Source organism: Muscardinus avellanarius, assembly GCF_963383645.1.
Source record: "Muscardinus avellanarius genome assembly, chromosome: 5".
Lineage (NCBI taxonomy): Eukaryota > Metazoa > Chordata > Mammalia > Rodentia > Gliridae > Muscardinus > Muscardinus avellanarius.
The window spans coordinates 86,916,400-86,942,553 of record NC_137790.1 but is presented as its reverse complement, the minus strand read 5'-3'; the positions used below and the strand labels follow the sequence as shown (position 1 = coordinate 86,942,553).

Sequence of the window (26,154 nt, the reverse complement as noted above, 5' to 3'; positions counted from 1 at the left end):
ACTATAACATATGGCAAATATGGGTACATAAAGATATATGTATGTTGCTGGAAGAAATGGAAAAAATTTTGGCAGGTGTTAGTCGCATAATATTCTGCAGGGTTTTTTTTTGTGTACTTTCTGAAGATTTTCCCAAAAGACAATTTTAATGGTCTGTATTATAAACACCTACCAGTGTTTTATGTAGGAGCCCTACCCCGCTGCTTGTTTGGAGCCTGCTGCAGGTGGTACAAGGCTGTCCAATTGTTGGCGATGTCCTGTATTAATCAACCACTCATAAAACTTGTTCTCCACAAGTATCTGGAATTGCTTCCTTTGATCCCTAAAATTGCAAATGAGAGCAAAATTGGCGTAAGAACACCAACTCATATAAATTTTACTCCAAGTGATTATATAACACATTATAAAATGATAATTTCTAGTTATCCTTTCACTCTGTTCGGAGCACATTAGACTACCAACACACACACACACACACACACACACACACACACACGTGCGCGCGATCATGTTATGTCTTCTTTGTAAAGACTTATTCACTGTCAGAGACTAAGGACAAAGAAAATGTTGGGTAGTGTTCTGACTGATGACGATACATTTATAAAGTAAAGGGAAGAGAGCTGGGTGTGATGGCGCACGCTTGTAATCCCAGCATGTGGGAGGCTGAGACAGGAGGACTGTGGTTTGAGGACAGCCTCAGCTACTTAGTGAGGCCCTTTGCAACTCAGTGAGATCATTTAAAAATAAATAATTAAAAAAAGGGCTGGGGGTGTAGCTTGGAGGTAGAATGCCCCTGGGTTCCATCCCCAGTACAGGAAAAAAAAAAAAAAAAAAGAAGAGGCAGTTTGACATTGCATGACTCCAGAGGGCACATGCGCATTGTAATCTAGATCTTGTGGACGGGGTAGTCTAAAGTTAAGTGGTTCTAAGTTCCTTGGGGAAAAATAGAGCTTGAGTAAGAGAAGAGAAAGTATTGGGAATGCTATTTCTATTTTAGAAAAAGAATGGACAGAATATTCCTCTCTAAGATGACACTTGAAAGTCAGGTGTGGTGGCAAACACCTGTAATCACAGTACTTGGGAGGCTGAGACAGGAGGATTGCAGGTTCAAGGCCAGCCTCAGCAATGTAATGAAGCTTTTAGTAACCTAATGAGACTTTTTTTTTTTTTTGCAGTACTAAGGATGGACCCAGGGGCATTCTACCTCTGAGCTATATCCCCAGTCTTATATTTTAGTCTTTTTATTTTTTGAAACAGGGTCTCACGGAGTTCTGAAGGGCCTCACTAAGTAGCCGAGGCTGTCTGTGAACCGTGATCCTCTGGTCTCTGCCTCCTGAATGCTGGGATTACAAGCGTGTTCCACCACAACCGGCTATTTCTTTACATTTTAAAATAACTTAATTGAGCTGGGTGTGGTGTAGTTCAGTCGTTGAATGCCCCTGGATTTGATTCTCAATACTGAAAAAAAAAAGTCTCTAGGACTACATTTAAAAGAAGTAGTGATAGTGATCATCCTTTTCTTGTTCCTTAAAGACAGTTCCCAGTTTTCCCCAATCAGAATGGCACTCATCAATAAGTCAAACAACAATAAAATGAAAATATGAGGAAATAGGAACTTTTCTACACTGTTGGTAAGATTACAAATTTGTGCAGCTACTATAAAAATCAGTGTGGAGATACCTCAGATTTTGGGAATGGATCCACCATATGATCCAGCTATAGCACTCCTGGGTATCTTTCCAAAAGGACTGAAATCAGAATATTATAGGAATATACTCATAATCATCAAACTATGGAACCAACCTAGGTGTCCATCAACAGATGAATGGATTACAAAATGATGAGATAGACATACAATGGAATTTCACTCAGCAATAAAGAAGTACAAAATGTCATTTACAGGAAAATGGATGGACCTGGAGAACACTGTGTTAAAAGAGATTAGCCAGTTACAGAAAGTAAAGGGTCATATGTTTTCTCTCATATGTGGAAGCTAGGGAGTAAACTGAGATACCAGAGGGTCTTCAGATGATGACTGGAGAAACTCCAATGAAGACAGGGAGGTGGTCTGGGGGAGGGGGAGGGGAAGCGGAAGGGGGAGGATCAATGAAGAAAACATTTCCATTGACATTATGTCCATATGGGAGAATACTAATGTCAATCTCAGTATCCTGCATAGGGAAGGGGGAGTGGAGAGAGAGCCGGGAGAAAGCTTGCCAAGTGCTGTGTGCAGGTATGTCACCATCATTATGAACTACATTATGATGTGAGACCATAATGTACCAATAAAAATATTAAAAAATTAAAACAATAAAGACATTAGAGGCATTTAATAATTTATAGAACAAAGCTGAAGAGCCATAAATCTTGGCTAAATTTAGAATGTAATAAAATTAAGAAATCTGATTAACATAAGTGTTTTCATTTATATACCAAGCAGCAGTTCTGTATCATCAGAAATAAAAATAAAAAAACAAACATTTTTTTTGAATGGCTACTACTTTCCACAATGATGATAAACTGGAAAAAAACAATACCAGAAAAATGAAATTAAATTATTAAGCTAAGAGTTTTTCCAAGCCTTAAGAATAGGATCAGAATGATCAAGATATTATGAAGACATATAACAGATTAAAAAAAAAACACTTTGATACCATTTTATCTAACTCACTCCAGTTCTCAAATGAACAATATTTAAAAGAAGTTATCCTTCATTTCTTATTATGTTTCTATCTTCCTCTCCTAATATCTATGATAAATAAAATTTGATTAAACATCAACATAAAATCCACTAATTTTAAGTTGCATATAGGAATCTGTCCAGAAGGAAATTAATCAACATTTTCTGAGCTGGGCTCCAGTTTTTGGAGTCATCTTTGACTTTCTTGTCTCCTTCACAAAGTCTTATACTAAACCCTGCCTCCTGTGAAAGTATTTCTCTTCTCCATCCCCCTAATCTCTAGTACAGTCCACTATTGGTCTAGACTATTAAAATACCATTCTTACATCCTTGTTTCCAGTCCCTTTAACCTTCACACTGCCAATCACACGGAAATCTTCTGAATATCTATAAACCATTACAGTGTATCCCTGCCTTCTGGAGTTCAAAGACCAATGCCCTTAAAATAGAATTTTGTGATGTATATAATATACTAACCATACCATCTATTATCATGATCATAAGCATGTTATTAAAATAAGATATTTGGGATACTTTTTATCCCCAAATCAAGAGGGACATTATCAAAGACTGAAAGGTAATATTTTAGAGTGAGTAAATTTAGACTTAAAAAAAACATCACTTTTTACGTTTTACTACGGATTAGGGAGAACTTTGACAAAAACTAGCATTAATCTATGCACTGGCATTAGGAAGCGACGTCTGGATATTGTGATAAAGTTTGTGGTATGGTGGAAACCAAGAAAATTTTTATTTTTAACAAGCTCCTTGGAGGATTCTTACATACAAACACATTTAAGAGCCACTAGCATAGTGTAAAGTAAAATAGCAATGAAAGCTAATGCATGTATGATCCACATAAAAATAAAATTTAAAAAATGCAAAAAAAATGATGCATGAAAGTTTTGGATTATGTGGTCTACCTTATATATGATTTCTTTAATTCACATAAGTCTCATAGCTGTCAATTAAATTTAAGCTTCTTAAAAGGGAGTTGAATATTTAAATATCTCATTACTACCCCAGATAACAACAATGACTAAAAAAATACTAATCTGAAATATAAGCCTTCACCAAAGACACACTATTTTTAGATGACTTTGGCACAGATATAAAAATGTGCAGATTAATTTGTTTTACCATGGGTTTCAATGAAAATACAAGTTATTTCTAAGAAACACTCACTTTGTCAAACAAGCTTCTTTCACAGTTTTCTGCCAGATTTGTATCTGCTGCTCTCTTTGACTCAGTGCATTCTGATATGCAGATGGAAGACCCCCAGGTATCTCTGTGGTGTCTCCTTCCATTTCAAAGGGAATAATAAATACATAAAATTCACTAGGTGGTAAGAGCTGGAAGACATTTGTGTCACTGTTTTCTCTGTTTACAATCATTGGGTTATCCCAGTAGTTAGGCACTGTAGCAAGGCCTGCCCTGGCCATATGGTCCTCTAGCATTGGATAGTGAGTATGAAAAGGGGCAAAAGTTACTCTCTGGTTCCCAGAGAAAATAAGTGGACGTGTAGGCGTCAGAATGTGACAGATGCAGCCTGTTGTAGAAGAGATGGACAAGCGATGGCAAACAGCAATGACTTTAACATTGTCACAGCTGTGGAGGTGAAGAGTAGTCTCCACAGGGCCCAAGACAAAGGTGCTATTCCTGCACTTCTCGATTGTGACAGATCTGAAAAAAATTTAAAACGAGGTAAATTCCTTTACATAAGAAAAAAGTTATCTAAACAACATTTTCTGATTGCAAAAGTAAATAAGGAAATAAATAAAACTACTTCTAGTTCAAAGAAAACGTTAAAATGTCAGAAAGAAGATGAAGAAGACTGTACTTACCTTAAAGGAGAAAGCAGATATATAAAAGATTCGTTGCAGCGATGAATCTTGATGTGTGCCCCCACCAGAGTATCTGAGCTCTTGGCCAGTGTTTGCTTATAAACTTGGCTCATCACCACCATGCAGTGCATCTTTGGGGCCACATGAGTGTTACAAGCAATCTTAGCTCTTTTGGTTGTACCTTCAACTATTTAAGAAAACATAAATAAATGACATAGTTTCAAACAAAGGAAAAATAACCAACCATCTGAGGTTACAAGTGTCTATACGCACCCATGTATAAGCTTGGATTCATAAGTATGAGGAAGAAAATGTTAATAGCTGGGTACTGGCTAAAGAGGTGTTTGCTATACTACTGCCTATTCTTTCTGTATATTTGTAATCTTTCATAATTTGTTACAAAAATTACAATTTATAATTCATTTAAGATTGGCAGTAGAGCTAAGATTTTTTTCAATGTCTACTTTTTAAGTTATGTGCTTAAGGTCATATGGCTAAGAGTGGGAGAATTGGCCCAACTCAAAAATCTCTTGCAAGAAACCTTACTTTATCTCCCAAATATAACTAACTTTTCTAAATTTCCACAATATTAATTTATATTCCTCCTAATTTATTTACAGTATAATTCCATGAACTCTATTTAGAGTTCATGTTCTTATTCCCAAGATCTTTACTACCTGAGAGCATATTTTCCCATTACACACAGTACCTTGCACAAACTGACACAAAAAATATGTGCATGTTGCTCTCCTAACACAGTCCCAACATTATGTAACTGTCTTTTCAGACTGTACTTCCCTGTAAGCCATAGGACACCCTTTTAAATATTAATGAAATGTGAAGAATTATGTGAAGAAAATATGTCATTATTCTTTTCTTAAAAACAATTAGTACTTTCAAATTATATATTTACCATGTACACAGTACATAGTTAATGTAGAAAATTAACAGTAAAAGATAAAAATCTTTTGTAATTCTACTATCACTGTTAACATAATCTTATAAGGTTGGTTATTCTTTCTTCTTTCCCTACTAGTACCTATCCTAACAAGGTTGAAAAAAAATTTTAAATCTATATTCTTTTGTGAACATTAAGAATTATGTAGTTTAGCCAGGCATAGTGGCACACACTTGTAATCCCAGTACTTGGGAGGCCGAGACAGGAGGATCACGGGTTCTCAGCTAGCCTCAGCTGCTTCGTGAGGCCCTCTGCAACTTAGTGAGATACTGTTTTAAAATAAAGAATAAAAAATAAGGCTGGGGGTGTAGCTCAGAAGTAGAATGCCCCTAGGTTCAACACCCAATACCACAAAAAAATTATGTAATATATCCTATATATTTATTGGAGTCTTACATATCTAAGAGTTTGTGATCTCATACTAGATCAGCAGTTTGGTTAAATATAGAATTCTTGGATTATAATATTTTTGTTGTATATTGTGATAGATGGTATACTATTTTTTTTTTTTTTTTTTGGTGGTACTGGGGTTCCTGGAAGCCCGTCTATCTCTGGGCTACACTCCCAGACCTATTTTATTTTTGGAAACAGGGTCTCCTAAGCCAGTGCAGCTGGCTTTGAACCTGCGCGATCCTCCTGTCTCTGTCTCCCAAGTGCGGGGATTACAAGCATGCGCCACCACGCCCCGGCCAAGATGGTATACTATTTTTTAAGAGTTAAAAAATCGGATACAAAATTGATATTTTTTTACAGTGGATGGAAGCTATATTTATCTCTGAAATTCAGAGATTGTGGAAGTATAGTATTGTTGTTTTTTCAATGATTTTGCCTGCCCTTGCCTCAGTAATTTAGACACCTACAGAGATATGTGATCAGTCTCTCTTCTCTTAAAACTTCTATATAGACAGACCCAGAAGTCATAAAACACCAGAACCTATCTAGTCATGGCTGAATTATGAGCCATTGCTAGACTTGATACAATGTCAGATTTTTGCTACTGTAAATTTAAATGTCCAATTCAGAAACATCTACTCTGCTTGTGTCTATGCAGCTAAAAAAGACTTCATTTCTATACCAACTCTTTAGCTACCATGGAATGGTCAAATTCTGTTGCTGTATAGAAAATACAAAAGCCTCAAGTCAAGTGAGCACATGAAAACAAGGGTGCTGAAGAAAAACATAACAAAGAGAGGATTAACTATAGTTGGAGCTTCTGTTACTGGACCAAGTGGGCCTTGACTAATAAATCAACTCTCTGAAATCACTATTGCCTTGAGAAAGTCATATACAAAAAGAGATGTTCTCTTTTTCTCTTGTATATAGACAGTATTTTAAAATTTTTAGGTCTTCCACAGAAAAATCTGTGTTCATTAATACAATAGAAAACACCATTTAATTGTCATTTAATTTAATATAGACTTAAATATTGTAAAAATACCTTGGTGAGCCCATGCCAATTTCTTTCCAGTCTTGAGGCAAGCAGATGTACCAAATGGATTCCCAGTCAAACAGGCTCTCAACCAGGCTTCCAGCTTGTAGAAAGAAAAAGTCCTAGTGATCTTTGAGTAGCCACTTTCTACGTGTAGTGGCTGCCACAGTGCCAATTCATGAAGTGGATAGATCTTCCTGGCTCTACTCACTGTGCCTTCAATAAGAAAGCTGAGTGCCACAACAGCTTCTTGAGAGACTACACTACTGTGAGTTGAATGAAATGATGATGTGAGTTGTTCTGGATGTAAAAGCAGCTCAAGGACCTCTGATAGATGATCAGACACAAAAGCTTGGTGACTATAATCATTCCAGTTCTAAAAAACAATAACAACAACAACAACAACAACAACAACAACAAAAGAAAGCACTTGTAACAGAACAAAGAGATACTACAATATCTAAAGCTTTTACATTTTAATTATTTTGCATTTATAATCAGCATATAGTGAGATTCTCATCAACTTAGTGAGACCTTGTTTAAAAAAAAAAACTTTAAAAATAGGATTGTGGGTATAGCTGGGAGGTAGAAGGCCCCTGGGTTCAATCCCCAATACCTTGGAAAAAAAAAAAAAAGTTGAGTATCCCTATCTGATATGCTTGGAACCATAAGTATTTCAGGCTTGGTTTTTTTTGTTTTTTTTTTTTGGAAATTTTGTATATACATAATGAGATATCTTATGGGGATGAGACAAAGTCTAAACACGAAATTCATTTAGGCACATAGCCTGAAGGTAATTCTGTGCAATATTTTTAGTATGCTTGTGTTTTGACTATGATCTGTCTCTTCAAATCAGGTGTGGAATTTCCATTTGGTACCACTCAAAAAGTTTCAGATTTTGAAGCATTTTGAATTTCTGATTTTCAGTTAGAGATGTTCAATCTGTACTAATAGATAATTCTTAGTGGGTGGTAAGCATTAAATATTATATCTACTTCAACATATTAATCCTAATAATAATCCTTTTTTTGTGTGTGGGTCTGAGGATGGAACCCAGGGGCATTCAACCTCTGAGTTACACCCCCTGCCCTATTTTTTTTATACTTTATTTTGAAACCGTGTCTCACTGAGTTGCAGAGGGCCTCACTAAGTAGCTGAGGCTGTCTGTGAACTGCGATCCTCCAGTCTGAGCCTCCCAAATGCTGGAATTACAAGTGTGCGCCATCTCGCCCGGCTTCCTAATAATAATCCTAAAATACCATTATCACAACCACTTGCCCAAGGTCCCACAGCTAGTAAATATCCTAAAATATTCAGATTAAATATAAAATTAGAGCCAGGCCTGGTAGTGCACGCTTGTAATCCAGCACTTGGGAGGCTGAGACAGGAAGATCGCACAGGTTCAAAGCTAGCCTCAGCTACTTAGTGAGGCTCTCAGCAACTTAGTGAGACCTTGTTTCCAAATTAAGTATAAAATAGGTCTGGAAGTATAGCCCGGAGGTAGAAAAGCCCCTGGGTCCCACCTCCAGTACCACAATAAGAATAAATAAATAAATAAAATAAAAAATTAGTCACCATAGACATTAATTCAATGAAGCACTGAATTTCTTGATTTACCTTCTTTAATAATATAAGGAATTTCAATTTCTACTGGGTAAAGATATAGTGACTATGTTTAAGAGAAACTCCAACTTTAAAAATAAGCTTTGAGTTGGCAGATTTCCCAGTGATTGGTCTTACTCATTTGACATGTGTGGGTGTTTTTTTTGGGGGGGGGTAAGGGTGGGGAGTTCTACGTCTGAGCTACATCCCCAGCCCTATTTTTTTAAATTGTTTATTTTGAAACAGAGTTTTTCTAAGCTAGTAAGGGCCTTGCTAAGTTTCTGAGGCTGGCTTGAACTAGCAATTCTCTTGTTTCAGCTTCCCAAGTACTGGAATTACAGGCATGTGCCACCATGCCCAGCTGACAGCTTTTGAGCATCTCTTATTTATGGCTTGAGCAATGTTAATGCAAATATAAACTAAAGAATCTGTGTGATGAGAAGTAAGTAATAAGCTCTACAATGTAAGTAAATAAGCTCCACAAACTGAGAATATACAAACTGAGTATAGCATAGTATAGTAGAGATCTATAAAGACTTTCTATGAGCATGAGAGAAACTTCTAATTCTATCTGAGGGAAAAATCATTGTGAAAGGTTGCTTAAAAGATTCTTGATTATTGGTAGTCAAGCAAACAGAAATAAAAAAGGCATTCTAGGCATAGGGAATAGTAGAAGCAAAGATTCAATGGAGCCAAAGCACTGCTTTTTTTCAGAAAACTGGAAATTCTGAATGGCATACTAGAAGAATGCTAGATAGTGGCAGCTAAAATGATGGGCAGGGATCAATCATGAAAAGGATCAATAATTTTTTTTTTTTGTGGGTCTATGGATGAAACCCAGGGGCATTCGACCTCCGAGCTACACCCCTTGCCCTAATTTTATTCTTTATTTTCAAACAGGGTCTCACTAAGTTGCAGAGGGCCTCACTAAGTAGCTGAGGTTGTCTGAGAACCGCGATCCTCCGGTCTCAGCCTCCCAAATGCTGGTATTACAAGTGTGCGGCACCATGCCCGGCTATACTAAAACATTTGGACTTTATTTTGTATGCCATGAACTTTCTAACTATCTTCTAATTAATTGTACTCCCCCAAGTATATTCTTATTTAGATGGAAAAAAAAAAAGGCAGAGCTATCCTCAGCTTCAACTGTTATTTTCCCTCCCCCAAAATAGGCCCTGAGATATAATAAGAAAACAACAATTACAATGGGGACTCATTGATGAAGTTTAGACAGGAAATGAATATAATGCATCTGTACTTTACAAAGTGCAGCTGGTAGACAGTGAATGCAGACTAAAAGTAGGGTGTCCAGTGAGGGCCTAATGATAGAAATCAAGGCAAGAAGAAGAAGAAAAAAAAATTTAAGTCAGATTTATAGCCCAGAAAAGAGGAAGAACAAGAATAGATTTAGATTTTGAGGCCAAATCACTAATTTTGGCAACTAGACATGGGGAGGAAACAACAGCATGTTGGGCTGGTGATAACTTTAACTGGCATAAGGAATACAAGTTAACTCAAGTAAAAAAGATAGGGATATACAGCTGTCTCCCAAAGTAGAGGCAGCAGGCCTCATTAGAACTATAACTGGAAAACCATCTGGATTCTGCTTTTCTTTCAGAAGCCAATGTCTCTCTGCATATCTGTTCCATCTTCTTTTTCTCTGATTAAAAAAAAAAAATTCTGTGCATCCCTGATTACTTCAGTTATTAACTCCTCATATCATTCATGAATATGGTGGATATTCTAATGGGCCTCAATGCAACATGAATTTTTAGCTCAAGCACCCATCACTAACTGGTAATTTCTTTAGTCCCTGAGGGGACCGATGGCCCCAGGTCATCATCTCAAATCAGACCATTGGTAAATATATTGTACCCCATGAGCTACTATATTCAAGTGTTCTGGTCCAATCAGTTGTTGAGAGAAGTCATGTTTTAACACAAACTAGAGCTGTCATTTCCTGGTGATTACTATGCAACAAGTCCTATTCTAATATATCACCAAATTCCCATAGCCATTCAGAAAGAGGCATTACTATCCTCATTTAGAGAGAAGCCAAGGCCTAGACAATAATGGATGGCCTGAAATCAGTTGACTCTTAAGTGGTAGAACCAGATCTAAATGCAGGTTCTTTTGTCTCAAAACATCATCTCCTAACAGTGCCCAGTTAGCAGGAACTACATGGGCAGAGAGCATACAATAATTAACGTCTCTAATACATATGGATATGGATAGTCTAAACTTAAGGTATAGCTAAGATGTCTCTATAAAAAGGTAAACAGGCAAAAGCTCTAGCATGGAGACAAAACTGGGAGTCACTGAGACACATGAAGGCTTAAGAATAGAAAAAAATATATTAAGTGAATATCTTATTAAGAATAGAAAAAATATATATTAAGTGAATATCTTATTTTTTAAGAAAGAAAAAATTGCCCAGGCAGAGTCCAGGCAAAAAAGTCAGGTAGAGAGAAATTTATGAAGTGAGAAGAATTAAAAGCAGAACCAGGAAGGTATAGCAAAATGGAATATAAAAGAAGATAGATTAATTAAAAGAAGATTGTGGGCCAGGCATGGTGGTACATGTGTGTAATCCTCATACCTGGAGGCTGAGACAGGAGGATTACAGGTATGAGGAAGCCTCAGCAAGTAGTGAGACTCTCATCAACCTAACAAGACCTTGTTTCAAAATAAAAATTTTATATATATGGCTGGGAGTGTAGCTAAGAGGTAAAATGGGTTCAATCTCTAGTAACACACACACACACATAAACACACACACATTATTAAAGTGCCAAATATTGAAGAGTTTTTATTTTTTTTAAGTTTCAGAACATTATTAAAGTGCCTACAAGCTGGGGGTACTGGCTCATGCTTGTAATCCCATCTTTTGGGAAGCTAGCCAGGAGATTTGCAGATTCAAGGCTACCCTCAGCAACTTAGTGAGATTCTGCTTTAAAATAAAAATTAAGTGCTGGGTGTGGTGGTGCACGCTTGTAATACCCCACACTTGGGAGGCGGAGACAGGAGGATTGCACAAGTTTGAAGCCAGAAGTGCTGGCTTAAGAGATCCTGTTTCCAAATTAAAAAAAAAAAAAAAAGTATAAAATAGGTCTGGGAATGTAGCCTGGAAGTAGAAGGGTTTCCAGGAACCCCAGTGCCAAAACAACAACAACAAAAAAACAACAAAAACAAAAACCCAAAAAAACCCCTAAGAATAATAATAATAATAAATAAAAATAAAAAATAAATAAAATAAATAAAATTAAGCCAGTTGGATGGCTCATGCTTATAATCCCAGTACTTGGGAGGCCAAGATAGGAGGATCACAGGTTCTCTGCCAGCCTCAGCTACTTAGTGAAACCCTCTACAAATTAGTAAGACCCTGCTTCAAAATAAAGAATAAAAATAGGTCTGGGGGTGTAGCTCAAAGGTAGAATACCCCTGGGCTCAATCCCCATTACCAAAGGAAAAACAAAAACAAAGAGCCTGCATATGACATTAATATTCAGATTTACTTTTTTTTGTGTGTGTGATACTGGGGATTGAACCCAGGAACATTCTACCTCTGAGCTACACCCCCAGCTCTATTTTCTTATTCTTTAGTTTGAAACAGGGTCTCACTAAGTTGCAGAGAGCCTCACTAAGTAGCTGAGGCTGGCTCCGAACTAGTGATCCTCCTGTCTCACTCTCCCAAATACTGGAATTACAAGTGTATGCTACCACACCTATCTTCAGATTTACATTTTACTTTAGGTATTTCAAAATACTTCTATAAAAACTTGGCTTTCTTTACAGAAACATAGAAGAAAAAGCAGTAAGACATTTTCTAAAACTCGAGGTGTAGCAGTTAACATCTGGATTGTTACAATATGTAAAATTACTTAGGCATGATTAAATAATTTCAGAAGATATTTATTAAGAAATTTTAGTAGATTTCACCAGTCTTTGAAAGCACCACATATTCTCATTTATCCTATCTTAGTCAATAAGTAGATTCAAGTTCATTAATATATGCAAAGATAGAAATGATAAAAACAAAATGATTTGCCCAAAAATTCATGTGATTTTTATACCTGAAAGGCATAAAGGAACTGAAAGCATTTCTATATTTTGATTAAGACTGCACATACTGATTTTATAGTTAGAGTTAAAAAATTACAAAGCAAAAAAATTAAACCATCAAATCACTGGTCTATACAGGGAATCCCAACAGAAATTTTAATGAAGGTGAACCATCTGCACAAATTATCTGTTTCAGAGCAAGATATAAATAGTACCTTATTATGACAATTGGATTTTTCATTCAGGTCAGGAGACTGAGATCTGTTTCTGGAACTAGGCCACTCTTCTCCAATCAAAGATGTCCTCAGGGACATCTTGTTTAACTGCTGTATGTATAAGAAGAGTAGGAACTGTAGGGTATTCACTGAAAGCTGTTCAAGAGAAATATAAAAAATGAACAAATATCTGAAAACAACTCAATCATTAGTATAAGCCAAGCAGACACAGCAAATTAAATTCATACCAGTTTGCTGACCTTAAACAAACAAACAAACAAACAACATTAAAAACCATTGCCAGTAGCTGGGCTGGTGGCACATGCTTGTAATCCCAGTACTTGGGAGGCTAAGACAGGAGGATTCCAAGTTCGCGGCCAGCCTCAGTTACTTACTGAGGCCCTCCACAACTTAGTAAGACCCTGTTTCCAAATAAAAAATAAAATAGTGCTGAGGTTATAGCTCAGAGGTAGAACACCCCTGGGTTCACTCCCCAGTACCCCCCCCCACACACACACACACCTGCCAGTATTTGATATGTATGTCTCTGATACCTGGGTGTAGGAGTTTCTGAAATTAAACTAGAGTCACTTACCTTTGCAAAAAGCCATAGAAATTCCCTCTCAAAACTAATGAAGAGGAAATAATGAGGTGCATACTTTTTAACACATTATTTCAAAAGTTTAATCTTACAGTTTTTTAAAAAAAATCTCAATTTAAGTAAATTAATAGATGGAATTTATAAAGAAAGAAAAATGAGTTTGATATATCAAGAAAGTTTAGGATATAAGCATAACAATTGAAACCAGGTAATTTTTTACTTTATTTACACTTTTGTGGGGGAGTAGGCCTCAGTTTTCATAAAATTCTTAACATTGTTAAAGAAAAAAACACACTTGTCTGAGAGATACATAGTCATTTCTTATTTGAGCAAGGGTGTGGCTTGAAGCTCATGATTATCCTTATATACTCATCTCCACACACATATAGGAGAGGCAAAAACGTGAAGTGATACATCTGGCTCTGCAGTTACATTCACTCTGATTTCCAACTTGGCAAAAAACTGCTATACAAGGTACTTAAAAATATGGATCCTCAGGCTCACTCAGATCTATTCAACCAACTATCAATGTAAGGCCCCATCAATGCATGTATTTAATTTTTTTTTTTTTACAATAACTGCAGATTCACCTAGAGTTCAAAGACCTAACAGAGATCCCCTATACTTTTACTCAGTTTTTTTTCCTTTTTTTCCCCCTTTTTTTTCTTTTTCGGAACTAGGGATTAAACCTAGGGGCATTCTGAATGCCTCCGAGCTACACCCCAGCCCCAGCCCTATTTTTTTTTTATTCTTTATTTTGAAACAGGGTCTCACTAAGTTGTGGAGGGCCTCACTAAGTAGCTAAGGCTGGCCATGAATCTGTGATCCTCCTGTCTCAGCCTCCCAAGTACTGGGATTACAAGTGTGCGCCACCAGCCCGGCTCTTTACTCAGTTTTCCATCTTACAAAACTACAGTACAATAGTCGCAACTAGTATGTCAAAATAGAAAGATATTCATTAACACAGGTGTATCTCTTATTGCCCTTTTATAGCCACACCCACTTCCCTGCCAGCCTTACCCCTTCCTTAGTCTCTGGAAACCATTTATCTCTTCTCTATCTCTAATTTTTATTATTTCACGAAAATTACACAAATAGAACCACACAGTATGTAACTACTGGGTATTTGTTTTACTCAGTATAATTCTTTGATTTTATACATACTTCAATTTAATAATTGTCATATTATCATTATTTCTTATAATGGCTCCTTATGAGACTATAAGATTCTTGCCTTTTCCATTTTGATATCTCTAGTAAGTAACAGAAAATATGGTACATAATATATACTAAAAAATCTGGAATTTGTTAAGGGCTTTATTCATCTCTATGTCCACATCATCCACTTCTGTACTTAGAACTTAGTGGTCACTCAATTAAGTATCTGATTAATGAATAATGGAAATACCCTTTCCTTCTTGTTTATATGACAAGCTTGTTTATGTATTACCTTTCTAACAGAAACTTGCTAGAAGCTAATTACTTTTTCTCTTCTTCCACAGCATGTAAATAGATGGCATTTTCCAACCTCCCTTGCAATTAGATGTGGTGTAACTGAGTTAAACAACAGAATGTAGGTGAATTCATACTTATACTTATCACTTTCAACCTTTACCTACAAAACTCTTCCCAAAGAAATGGAAGCAAAGGACTCTGGTCCTAACAGGAATGACTGGGGCAAACTATATTACTAGCAACTGTTCACTTCCCCATTTTCCAAGAGACTTTTACATCCCTATCCAAGGCCATGGAATTCCACTTACCTCCTGTGAGACAATTTATCTTTGTTTTCTTTTGAGATAGTTTATATTCCTACCTAATTGCTTTATACTTGGCCACAAGCATGTAATAAAGTTTTAGATAATAGAATGAAAGTAGTTGTAGTTTATATCACATCTGAACAAAAGTTTTAAGAGGCATGATGATCAAGAAATAAATCTACACATATTCAGTCAACTAATTTTTGACAAGGTTGCCAAGAATACAAAATGGGGAAAGGACAGTTTTTTCAAGAAAAGATGTTAGGAAAACTGGATATCTATATGTAAAAGAATGAAACTGGGCCACAGCTCACATCACACGTAATGAACTCAAAACAAATTAAATTTAACACGCGAAACAGTAAAGCTCCTAGAAAAATAAGTAAAAAGCTCCTTCACATTGGTTTTGGTAGTGATTTTTGGATATGATATAAAAAATCTGCTTCTAAGCCACTGAAATGCTAAAATCATGTTACTGTAATTGACCTACTATGATTAACACATTCTGTGAAGTCTTTCTTTACCAACAGAATAAATTTTCCTCTATTCTATTTCTGTATTTTATGCATTATTTTACACATCAAGCTATCCCTACTAACTTATGAGGCTCCATAGGGGCAGAGATGCTATGTGCTGCAGTTTGGATGTGGTTTGTCCCTGGACATGTGTTGGAAGCTTGGTTCCTGGTGTGTCACTGTTAAGATATTGTGGGGCCTTTAAAAGATGGGGCTTAATGGGAAGTCATTAGGTCTTCCTGGGGATGTTGCCCTCAGAAGGTAGTAAGATTAGCCAGGGGAATTCTGGGTTATTTCTCACAAGAGATATTATGAAAGAGCAAGACTGGCCTTTCTCCTCCCTCTGGCTTCCATTCTTACCATGTGATCTTGTACTGCTCTTACCATGATGTCATCTGCTATGTGATAGTTAGGAGGCTCTTGACAGGTCAGCACCACAGTGTCTGGATTCTCAGCCTCAAAAATTTGAGCTAAATAAACATCTTTTCAAGTTACTCAGCCTCAGATATTTGGTCATAGTAACAGAAAATATGCTAATACAGAAAACTAATGCCAGAAATGGGATTATTATTAATAACAAATACCTGATAATATGAAATTGGTTTTGGAAGTGGGTAATGAGAAGTTGATAGAGTTGAGGAGGAGGTTAGAAATGCTTTGAATGCTGTCATTGAATATTATAGATGATTCTGTTAAAAGCTCAGATGATGACAAGAAGAATAGGGAAGGGCTAGAATACCTTAGAAACTGGATAGATGGTGGTGACCTGATGGAAATGAGGAATACTCTATTAGAAACTGGAGTAGTTGGGTGTGGTGGCACATACCTGTAATCCTGTAGTCTCAGCAACCTACCCTGTTTTCAAACAAACAACAAGGGCTGAGTATGTAGCTTGGAAGTAGAATGTCCCTGGGTTCAATACTTACTACCAATAAAAGAAAAAAGGAAATTGAGAGTAAAGGTCAGCCTTGTCACTCCATTGCAAATAATCTGTTCATGCCCTAGAGCTTTACGGAAGCTTGAATTTAAAATTAATGGACTGTAATGTATGGCAGAAGAAAAATCTAGACAGCAAACCATTCAGGTTGTTGCTTGGTTACTTTTAACTGCACAGAGAAGGATTCAGGAGCAAAAGTATGACTTGAAGGTAGAATAATGTCATTTAAAGAGAAGCAGAGAAAATTTGAAAAATTCAGCTTGGCTAGTGAAGGAGTGAGACCTAGCAACATCTTGCTAAAGAGATCTGCATGGGTAAAACAAGGCTAAGTGCTCTGCATCAGGACAATGAGAAAGAGGCCTGGAGGGTATCTCAAAAATCTGTGTGGCTGCCTCTACCATAAAGCCCCAGAGACCTAGAAGAGCAGAACTGTTCCAAGGAGCAGGCTCAGGCTGCCTCAAGATTTTGCTCCATCCTTTCCAGAGAAGCACTCTGGGCTATTCAGTCATGGTTCAAACAGGAATGCCACCACTCCAAGAAGCAACTGGCAAACTTTGGTGTCCATGTACTGTTAATTCTGCAGTGCACATAATGCAACAGCTATGAGGTTATGGTTGTTTCCACCAAGATTTCAAAGCATAGCCTGGGAGGTCAGACAGAGATGTGCCTCAGGTAAGAGCTACCAGAGAGTTCCTACTAGGATAATGCCTGTGAAAGTTATAGTAATAGGATGGCTATCAGGACCCAGGGACTAAAAAGTTACCTACCGGCAAGCACTGTTAGCCTGGGAGAGCTACAGTCATGAGATTCCAAAGGAGAGAGCTGTGGTGTGGATTGAGCCCAGCAGCCATTGGAGCAGGACTGCTTGAGGCTTTGGGGTCCCATTCCCAACCCTGGTGTGCACAGAATGAAGAACCAGAAGCTTTAGAAGTTAATGTATGCTCTTCTGGGTTTTGGATTTGCTTTGAGTCAGTTCCTACTTTCGATTTGTCTGTTCTTTTTGAAATGGGAATGTATACCCACCCTGTGACTGTCCCACCACTGTATACTGGAAGTAGATAACTTACTTTGATTTTTCAGGCTCAAAACTGGAGAATTTTCCCTGAGTTACAAATGAGAATTTGGACCTTTGAGTTGATGTTGGAATGAGTTAAGTCTTGGGGACTACTTGTATGAAATATTGAGGACATGAAGGGAAGGGACAGAATGCTCTGGTTTGAATATAGTTTGTCCTCTCCATAAACTCATGTTGAGATTAATCTCCCATTGTGAGCAATTAAAAAAGTAGAAACTTAATCTATGATGTTTAGGGGTGGGACTTTTGGGAGGTAATTAGGACTAATAAGGTTACCTGGGTGAAGACGAACACCATGAGCTTCTTAAGAGGAAAAAAGACTAGCATGCACCACATACTCCTTGCCTCTCATCATGTAATGTCCTGTACTGCCTCAGAACTCTAACAGTAAGAAAGCCATCATCACAAGTGGCCCTTCAACATTCAGAACCATGAGTAAAAATAACCTTTTACTTAAAATGTAGTCTGTGGTATTGCCTTATTAACAGTAGAAAATGAATGAATACCCTGTCTTAATCATTTTTGAACACCAGCACATAACAGACACTCATTTAAAAATAGTCATGTGCCTGACTGTAACATATCAGTGACTCCTAATATTCACCTACCCCAGATATTTTTCCCCCTGCAGTACTGGGTATTGACACAGGGGCATTCTGCCTCTGAGCTATACTTAAAGCCCTAGTTTGTTTGTTTGTTTGTTTGTTTGTTTCTTTCTTTCTTTCTGTACTGGGGATGGAACCCAGGGGCATTGTACCTCCGAGCTACACACCCAGCCCTATATTTTAGTCTATTTATTTATTTTGTGGTACTGGGGATGGAACCTAGGGGCATTTTACCTCTAAGTGACATCCCCAGCACTATTTTTTTTTAATTCTTTATTTTGAAACAGGGTCTTACTGAGTTGCAAAGGGCCTAAGTAGTAGCTGAGGCTGTTCTAGAAATGTGATCCTCCTGTCTCAGCCTCCCAAATGCTGGGATTACAAGTATGCGCCACCACACCTGGCTTAGTCTTTTTATTTTTTGAAACAGGGCTTCACTAAGTAGCTGAGGCTGTCCATGAACTGTGATCCTTTGGTCTCACAACAATCTAAGTTGTGTAATGCTTCTTTAAGTAGCTGAGGCTGGTCACGAACTTGTGATCCTCCCATCTCAGCCTCCCATATACTGGAATTACAAGTGTGTGCCACCACGCCCAGCTCACCCCAAATATTTGTAAAGTCAATGAAAATATTTCCCACTTTCAATTTCAGAGTTCCGGGAACATTATTGCTTTGGGAATAAGCAGAGGATTGGTAAGTAAGAACTAATTCACTGAATATAGTACATACTCTCAAATCGGAACTGCTAAAACTCAAATGGTAGGATCACAATGGTCATTAACTCAAAACCTTATACTCTATTTCCAGTACAAAAATTAAGAATGGCTTATTTCTGCCAGGCATGGTGGTACATGCCTGCAATCCTAGTACTTGAAAGGCCGAGACAGGAGAATCACAGGTTCGTGAACAGACTCAGTAAATAGTGGGACTTTAATCAGCCTAGAGAGAACCTGTTTCAAAATGAAAATAGATAGGGTTGGAGTATAGCTCAGAGGTAGAATGTCCCAGGGCTCAATACCCAGTAAAACACACACACGCACACACACACACACACACACACACACACACACACCCCACTCACATGCACACAGAGGTTTATTTCCCAAAGTAATAAAAAAATACACAAATCTTGGGGTATAGCTCAGAGGTAGAATGTCCCAGGGCTCAATACTCAGTAACACACACACACACACACACACACACACACACACACACACACAAAATTTATTTCCCAAAGTAATTAATAAATACACAAATCAATCCATACCTGACTTCTTTGCTTTTCAACTTCATCTTCAGACATACAGTTGGACAGAACCTCAGACCATTCCAGGCGCTCCTCAGGTGTCTTTACCGAAAGACTATCAAATATTTCGAAGTAAAGCCATGCCAGATCCTTGGCCAACTGCAGCTTCCCACATGCAATGTGCCTCCATGTAGACCAGTACAGGCGGGGGTAAGCTCCATCTGTGGCTCGGGTTCGCACATAGGCAGCAATTTTCCTGAGATAGTGAAGACTGAACTTGGGTGGTGGAGGGATCTGCAAAGCACCCACTATAAAAGGTTCTGCTTTTACCCAGAGGAGAACTCCTGACTGATCCATATTATGGCCAATGACATCTGTATGAAAAGGCTTCTTTGCATACCTAGGAAACAAAGTTTCTTCACATACTGATTTGAAACAAGTCTCATTTATACATTTTCTTGGAAGTTGATCCCTCTCCTATTTTTATTTTTTTATTTTTTGTGGTGCTGGGGGTTGAACCCAGGGGAATTCTACCTCCAAGCTACACCCCCAGCCCGATTTTTTATTCTTTATTTTGAAACACGATCTCACTAAGTTGTACAGGACCTTACTAAGTGGCTGAGAAACCAGATCTCCTGTCTCAGCCTCCCAAGTATTGGGATTACAAGTGTGCGCCACCACCTGGTCCTAACTATTTTTAAATGTACTATTTCATTAGTTTAAAAAGCAGCTATTGTTCATCAACCAAAAGCAAAAGAGATTTTTGGTCAGATCCCATTACAATCTATTTTAGAAAAATTATCTTATTTGAATTGTTAGAAATGATTACTTTAGAAGAGTGTGTAAATGCATTAAATCTGGGGTCCCTGCTCAGGGGAGGAAGAAAGGAATGGGAGGTAGAAGTCATCTTGTTACAGAAACTATGCTGTACCCTGGTAGAAACAAATGGAATAAATTTTGCAGAACTGTAAAAACATGCAAAAGTTAAATCACACATGGAGCAAAGCTGGTTACAGATTTGACATGTTAGCTGCACATACAGGCTCAATATCAATTAGTGCATCATTTGTCTGCACTAATAAGAGAGGGCAGACAAGAAAGCTAATGTTAAAAGCAGGCTACAAAAATAGATCAAGGGATGTTAAAATACCTTTATTCTCTGTAACAGTAAACCTGTTGTAGCATATGCTATGGTGCTCAGTTCTGACACATTATTTTTGTTTTCTATATGTATTAATACATAATTTTATGGCTTATGAAATATCTAAAAGTAGGAGAGGAATCATCCACATTCTCACCATAAAACAAGTAGTTAGTATTTTATTGTACTTCCTTTTGTCTTTTTTCTATTCTGACTGGATGTTAATTTGTTTTTTAATATTCCTAGCTATAATATTATATATATGTGTGTATATATATATATATATATATATATACACACACACACACACACACTCATATATATATGGTATTATTTATTGGTACTGGGGATCAAACCCAGGGGTATTCTACCTCTGAGCTAACCTTGTCTTTTAATTTTTTTCTATTTTGAAATAGAGTCTCACTGAGCTGTTAAGGCTGGCCTTGAATTTTCCATCCTCCTGCCCCAGTCTTCCAAGTATTAGAATTACAGGAATGGGCCACTGTGCCTGGCTCAATTTTGTATTATTTGAAAAGGTCAACAGCATCCTAAAGTACTCCAATTTACTTTCAGCCACCTAACAGGCTTAAAGTTCTTCATAAAAATAAAGTAGGCAAAATATTGATCATGTTGATGCTCGGTGGACACACTGAGGGCTTATTTACATATTCCCCTTTGTTATGTTAAAATTTCCATTGTAAAAAGTTAAAATGCCTTCACTACCATAAATAAATCTCTGATTATCATTTTTGCATTATGATTTCCCAGATTTTTAGATGTGCATTTATGAAATGTACTGGGAGTTTTGCAGTTCCTGACATATATTCTCATTGTTTTTCAAATTAACTATCATAAATCATACCATCATTTGACCAAGATAAGCACTTCATTGAGCACTTGTTAGCATTAACATCACTTTGAAAAGTCTTTCCTTATGACAGATGGAAAACATTTTACTGTTATAATATTTTGCATTTGGTTCTAGAAAGTTGTGCTTCTTTGGAGATCTATTAAAAACATTATGTATCAGGCAGCATGCTTATATTTTGCATATTTCCCCGCTTTTCACCCTTACAACCACCTGGAGATACATGATTTCCTTCATTTTCAAACAAGATGACTGAAGTTTGAAGAAGTTAAGGGACTTGATCTAAAGTCATATACTCAGCTGGGAGAGCTCTGAATTATGATTCAGGCTTAAAGACTGTGTTCTTACAAATGTACTTTGGAAACCCAGTAAGGGAAGAACCTCTATAAAAGGAGTAGTCCAGAAGAGGATGCAGTCTTTACAGGGGGCCACTTCAGTGCAGGGTGGGGGAACATGGGATGTGAGCTGATAAGAGTGTAGAAGAGTAAACCGCAGGGGTGTCTGATACAGGAATGGGTTGCCATTCTGAGTGCAACTACACGATGGAAGGCACATGAGGAAGACCTTAGTTCTTTCCAAAATAAAAACAGACGGCTCATGGGGTGCTCAGCTCCTGTTCTTTCAGTGTGCAAAAGCCAGAGGGTGAGGATGAGCCTCTATTCTAACTTTCGGGAGGGCCCGATTCCTGACACACACCCTGGGGCTCTTCCTCAGGCTGTCCAGGCGGGAGCGCGGGCCGCCGCCGCCCGCCCTGGGGGGCCCGACACCTGCGCTGACGGGTTCTGCTGCGGCCTTCGACGCGGCGAGGGAAGCCAGCCACCCCGCCTGGGGCCTGGCCCATCCAGCACACCCTCCCCGAGCCGGCCCTCCCTCGAGCGCCCACCGCGGTTACCTGCGAAGGCAGAACCGTCCGCACCGCAGCGCCCCCCTCCCGCGCCGCGAGCCCACTGCGCAGGCGCGCGGCCGGCACCACCGAGCGCGGAGGACCGCGGCTAGAGCGGCCGGCGCGCGCCCGCCTTCCAGGCAGCCTTGGTACCGCATTTTTTTTTTTTTTTAGTTTATTGTTATTTTTTTAAATGGTACTGTTCCCAGGGGCATTCTACCAAGATACACCCCTAGTCCTTTTTCTGTGTGTGGTACTGGGGTTCCTGGAAACTCTCGGGCTACACTCCCAGACACCTATTTTTTACATTTTTATTTGGAAACAGGGTCTCTTAAGCCAGAGAGGCTGACTTCGAACCTGCGCGATCCTCCTGTCTCTGCTTCACAACCGCGAGGATTACAAGCCTGTGCCACCACGCCCAGCCCCCCCCTCCCCTTTTTAAAACAGGGTCTCCCTAGGTTGACGAGTCTCACTACTCGCAGAGGTTGTGCTGGAACCTGCGATCCCCTTGTGTCAGCCTTCCAAGTACTAGAATTGCTGAGGAAGAATAAAATAAATAAATTTTAGGTAGAAAGGAGACGCATTGGGAAGGGAAGGAAGATATGGTTTTAAAATCTGAAGTCTTCGGTTAACGGAGATTGGTTATTCTTAAAAAGCCAGGCCCACACACTATCAAAATAGGCTGGCTCAGGAAATCCTTGAGGCAATTAAAACCTAAGAGCTTCCTCTTTTGTAGAGTTCCCTTTGCATCCAGGCAGATCCTCAAAAAAGTCACTTTTTGCTAAAAGAAACCCAGCTCCCTCAGAGTCCCAACTCAAAGGAATGCTCAACTTTTGTGAACCAAAAACCTTCAAAGAAGGAGGCCTTCATCCCATGTGTCCCTGACCACCCACTCTCTAGAGGGCTCTCATGTAAGAAGTAGACCTCAGATGAGCTCTTTGCCATTCTTTTTAGGGCCAGTCTTAGCCATTCTGAGAGATTTTGGGCCACTCTGAGGCAGCTCCTGCCCTCTCCCTGCCACGGCTCTCGTGCTTTCCAGATGGCCCATGTTGCCCCTGAACATGTATCTTTACTTATATTAAAACCTCTGTCTTTATCTCTTACTGGCATGCGTTGAAATTCTTTTCTCCACGGAAGCCAAGAACCCACAGAAGTTACTGTGTTTGCTCATGTCAGGATAACAGGCGTGCATCACCACACCCAGCTCTAACGTGGCTTCTTAAGAGACCAAGATGTTGGGAACCTGGGCCAGGCCCATTTCTTTCTGGTATCTTGCCTTTCAACCTAGAGAAGTAGGAACTTCTCTACTGCTTTATAAAACTGTGATCTGCAAAGGCTGGTGATAAAGTTAGCATGCCTTGACTGGTAACGATGATAGTTTACATTTATGGGGCGCTTACTATGAGCTAGGCACTGTGTAAATCACTGGTATTGTATTATCCCAGTCTTCTCATGAGGTCTAGGAAGTTAAGCACATTTGTTTTACTGACAGGAAACCAAAGCAAAGAAAGGTTTTTCCTAAGGTCACACAGCAAGAAAATGAAGCAAGATCTCCAAAGGACGCTGAAGTGAGTGCCACTCCTCCCCCGGCTCGGCCCCCTCAGTTGCTTCCTTAACTCTGTTTCTATCCTGCCATGTTACAGCCTTCAGGAAATTTTTTTTTTTTTCCTTTTCGGATTCCACCCAGCAGAAGACATCACACTATTTAAACTTTCATGCCACGATTGCTGAACATTCCTGCCTTCTAACCGAGCATGGTAGCATCTGTTTGTAATCTCAGTACTTAAGGCTGAGCCAGGAAGATCACAGGTTCAACGCCAGCATCAGTTACTTAGTGAGGCCCCCCCAAAACTTAGTGAAACCCTGTTTCAAAATAAAGAATAAAAAACAGGCTTGAGAGTGTAGTTTTGAGGTAGAATGCCCCTGGGTTCAATCTCTAATACTGAAAAAAAAAAAAAAAATCTGTGGATGTGAGAAATACAAAGGTCAACTAGAATAAAGAATTGCAATAGTTCAATTTTTAGGTGGCTTCTCTCTCCAACTAAGCATCTTCCTGAAAGCAGGGGCTTCAGGTTTAAACTGCCCTAGGTTAGGATACAAGCTGTGTCATCTACTAGTTCAAGAACTGAGCAAATTTTATCATCTCTCTCTTAATACCCCCCACCCCATTTCCAGGACTAGGCCCCAAGGGCTCCCACATGCCAGGCGAGTGCTCTGCCACTGAACTATCTCCCCAACCTATACCTTAGTTTTCTGCAACAGCAATAATTATTTGTTGAGCACCTAGACACAGTGCTAGACATTAGGTTACAGTAGTGAATAAAACAAGATAAGGTCCTTGCTTCCTAGGGGTGTACAGTTTAATAGGGAAACCAATACATATTACGAAATAGAATAATTTAGCCATATGTGGTAGCACATACCTGTAATCCGAGTACTTGTGAGGCTGAGACAAGAGGACTGCAGGTTCAAGATAAGCCTCAGCAACTTAAGACTCTCAGCAATCCAGTGAGACCTTGTTTCAAAATAAATAAAAAAGGGCTGGGGATGCAGTTCAGAAATAGAATGCCTCTGAGTTCAATCCCTAGTACCATAGAAACAAAAGAACAAACAAAGAAAAAGGAACATTTCAGATAATGTTATAAAGATGAGGAAGACACCAGAAAAGGCCACTTTGTAGCGCTGAATTTGAACTGGGGCCTGCAGAATAAGCCAGATTCATGAAGATTACAGTCAAATATACTTAAGCACCATTTCCCTGGGCACTGTTCTAAGGTGCTGTTCTATACAGCTGCGAACAAAATTGTCCAGATTTGTGCTCTAACAAAACTGACATTTCAGTGTGTGAGTGTGGAGGTCAAGAATGTAAATATAATAAAGTGCTATAAGGAACTTATCAGGACTGATTTGATTGATTGGACAGGGAAATCTTACGTAGTAACATTTAAGCTAATAGATGAATTAAAAAAAAGAAAAGTCACCCAGTTAGGCTGAGGGAGGGAAGAGTGAGACAGAAGGAACAGCTAGCACAAAAGCCCCAGGATATTAGTATATTTAAAAAAAAAGAAAGAAATCCAGCTGTTCTGGAACACGGAAAGGTGTATTCTATAATAGGTGGGAGTACAGATCATAAAAGGTTTTATAAGTTAGCAGAGTTGGCATTTTAGGCTAAGTGCAATAAAAAGCCATTAGAGGGTTTTATGGATTTGGCATGCTTAAAAATCATGAGATATATACTAAAATATTATGTTAAGATATTAAGAATCAGATAGTACGAGTGGAGGCAGGGAGATCAGTTCCGAGGCTTTCCCAGTAAGAGATGATGTGACCTGGCCCAGATACATACTAATGGTGATGTATGGAATATATTTAAGATATAGTTGAAAGATAAAGATTTGGATGGATATACAGGAAACAAATCAAGGCACTTAAGAGTTTTGTCCTAAACAATCAGGCGGTGCATTTATTGTGATAAGCAAAACGGAAAAATTAAGAGTTCTGCTCGTAAGTGTAAGTTTGTATTTGTTGCGTGCTATATGAAACTGTGATAGACAATGCACATATTTTGATTCTCATTAAAATTCACAGCACTTTCAGTAAGTGCTGGATCTTAGTTTTGTTAATAAAGAAACAGGCTCGGATTGGGGAGTGGGGAGGGCCTCACCGCTGTGAAGTGCTGGAAGACGAATCGGAACTTAAGTTCATCTGTCTCCACGGTCGCTTTTCTGTAAGACCT

General features: G+C 38.5%; 1 protein-coding gene across 1 annotated transcript; it reads right to left on the bottom strand.

Annotated features, from left to right (window-relative positions):
- Positions 1-192: 192 nt before the first annotated feature.
- TBCCD1 (TBCC domain containing 1) lies at positions 193-19,922 on the bottom strand (the record flags this gene model as incomplete). The annotated part of the gene is made up of 6 exons (XM_080696146.1): positions 19,548-19,922; positions 12,791-12,946; positions 6,921-7,287; positions 4,525-4,711; positions 3,866-4,363; positions 193-322 (listed from the first exon to the last, which is right to left on the bottom strand). Exons 1-6 carry the CDS (start codon positions 19,881-19,883, stop codon positions 193-195), a joined length of 1,674 nt encoding a protein of 557 aa, XP_080552272.1. The 5' UTR covers positions 19,884-19,922.
- Positions 19,923-26,154: the final 6,232 nt, after the last annotated feature.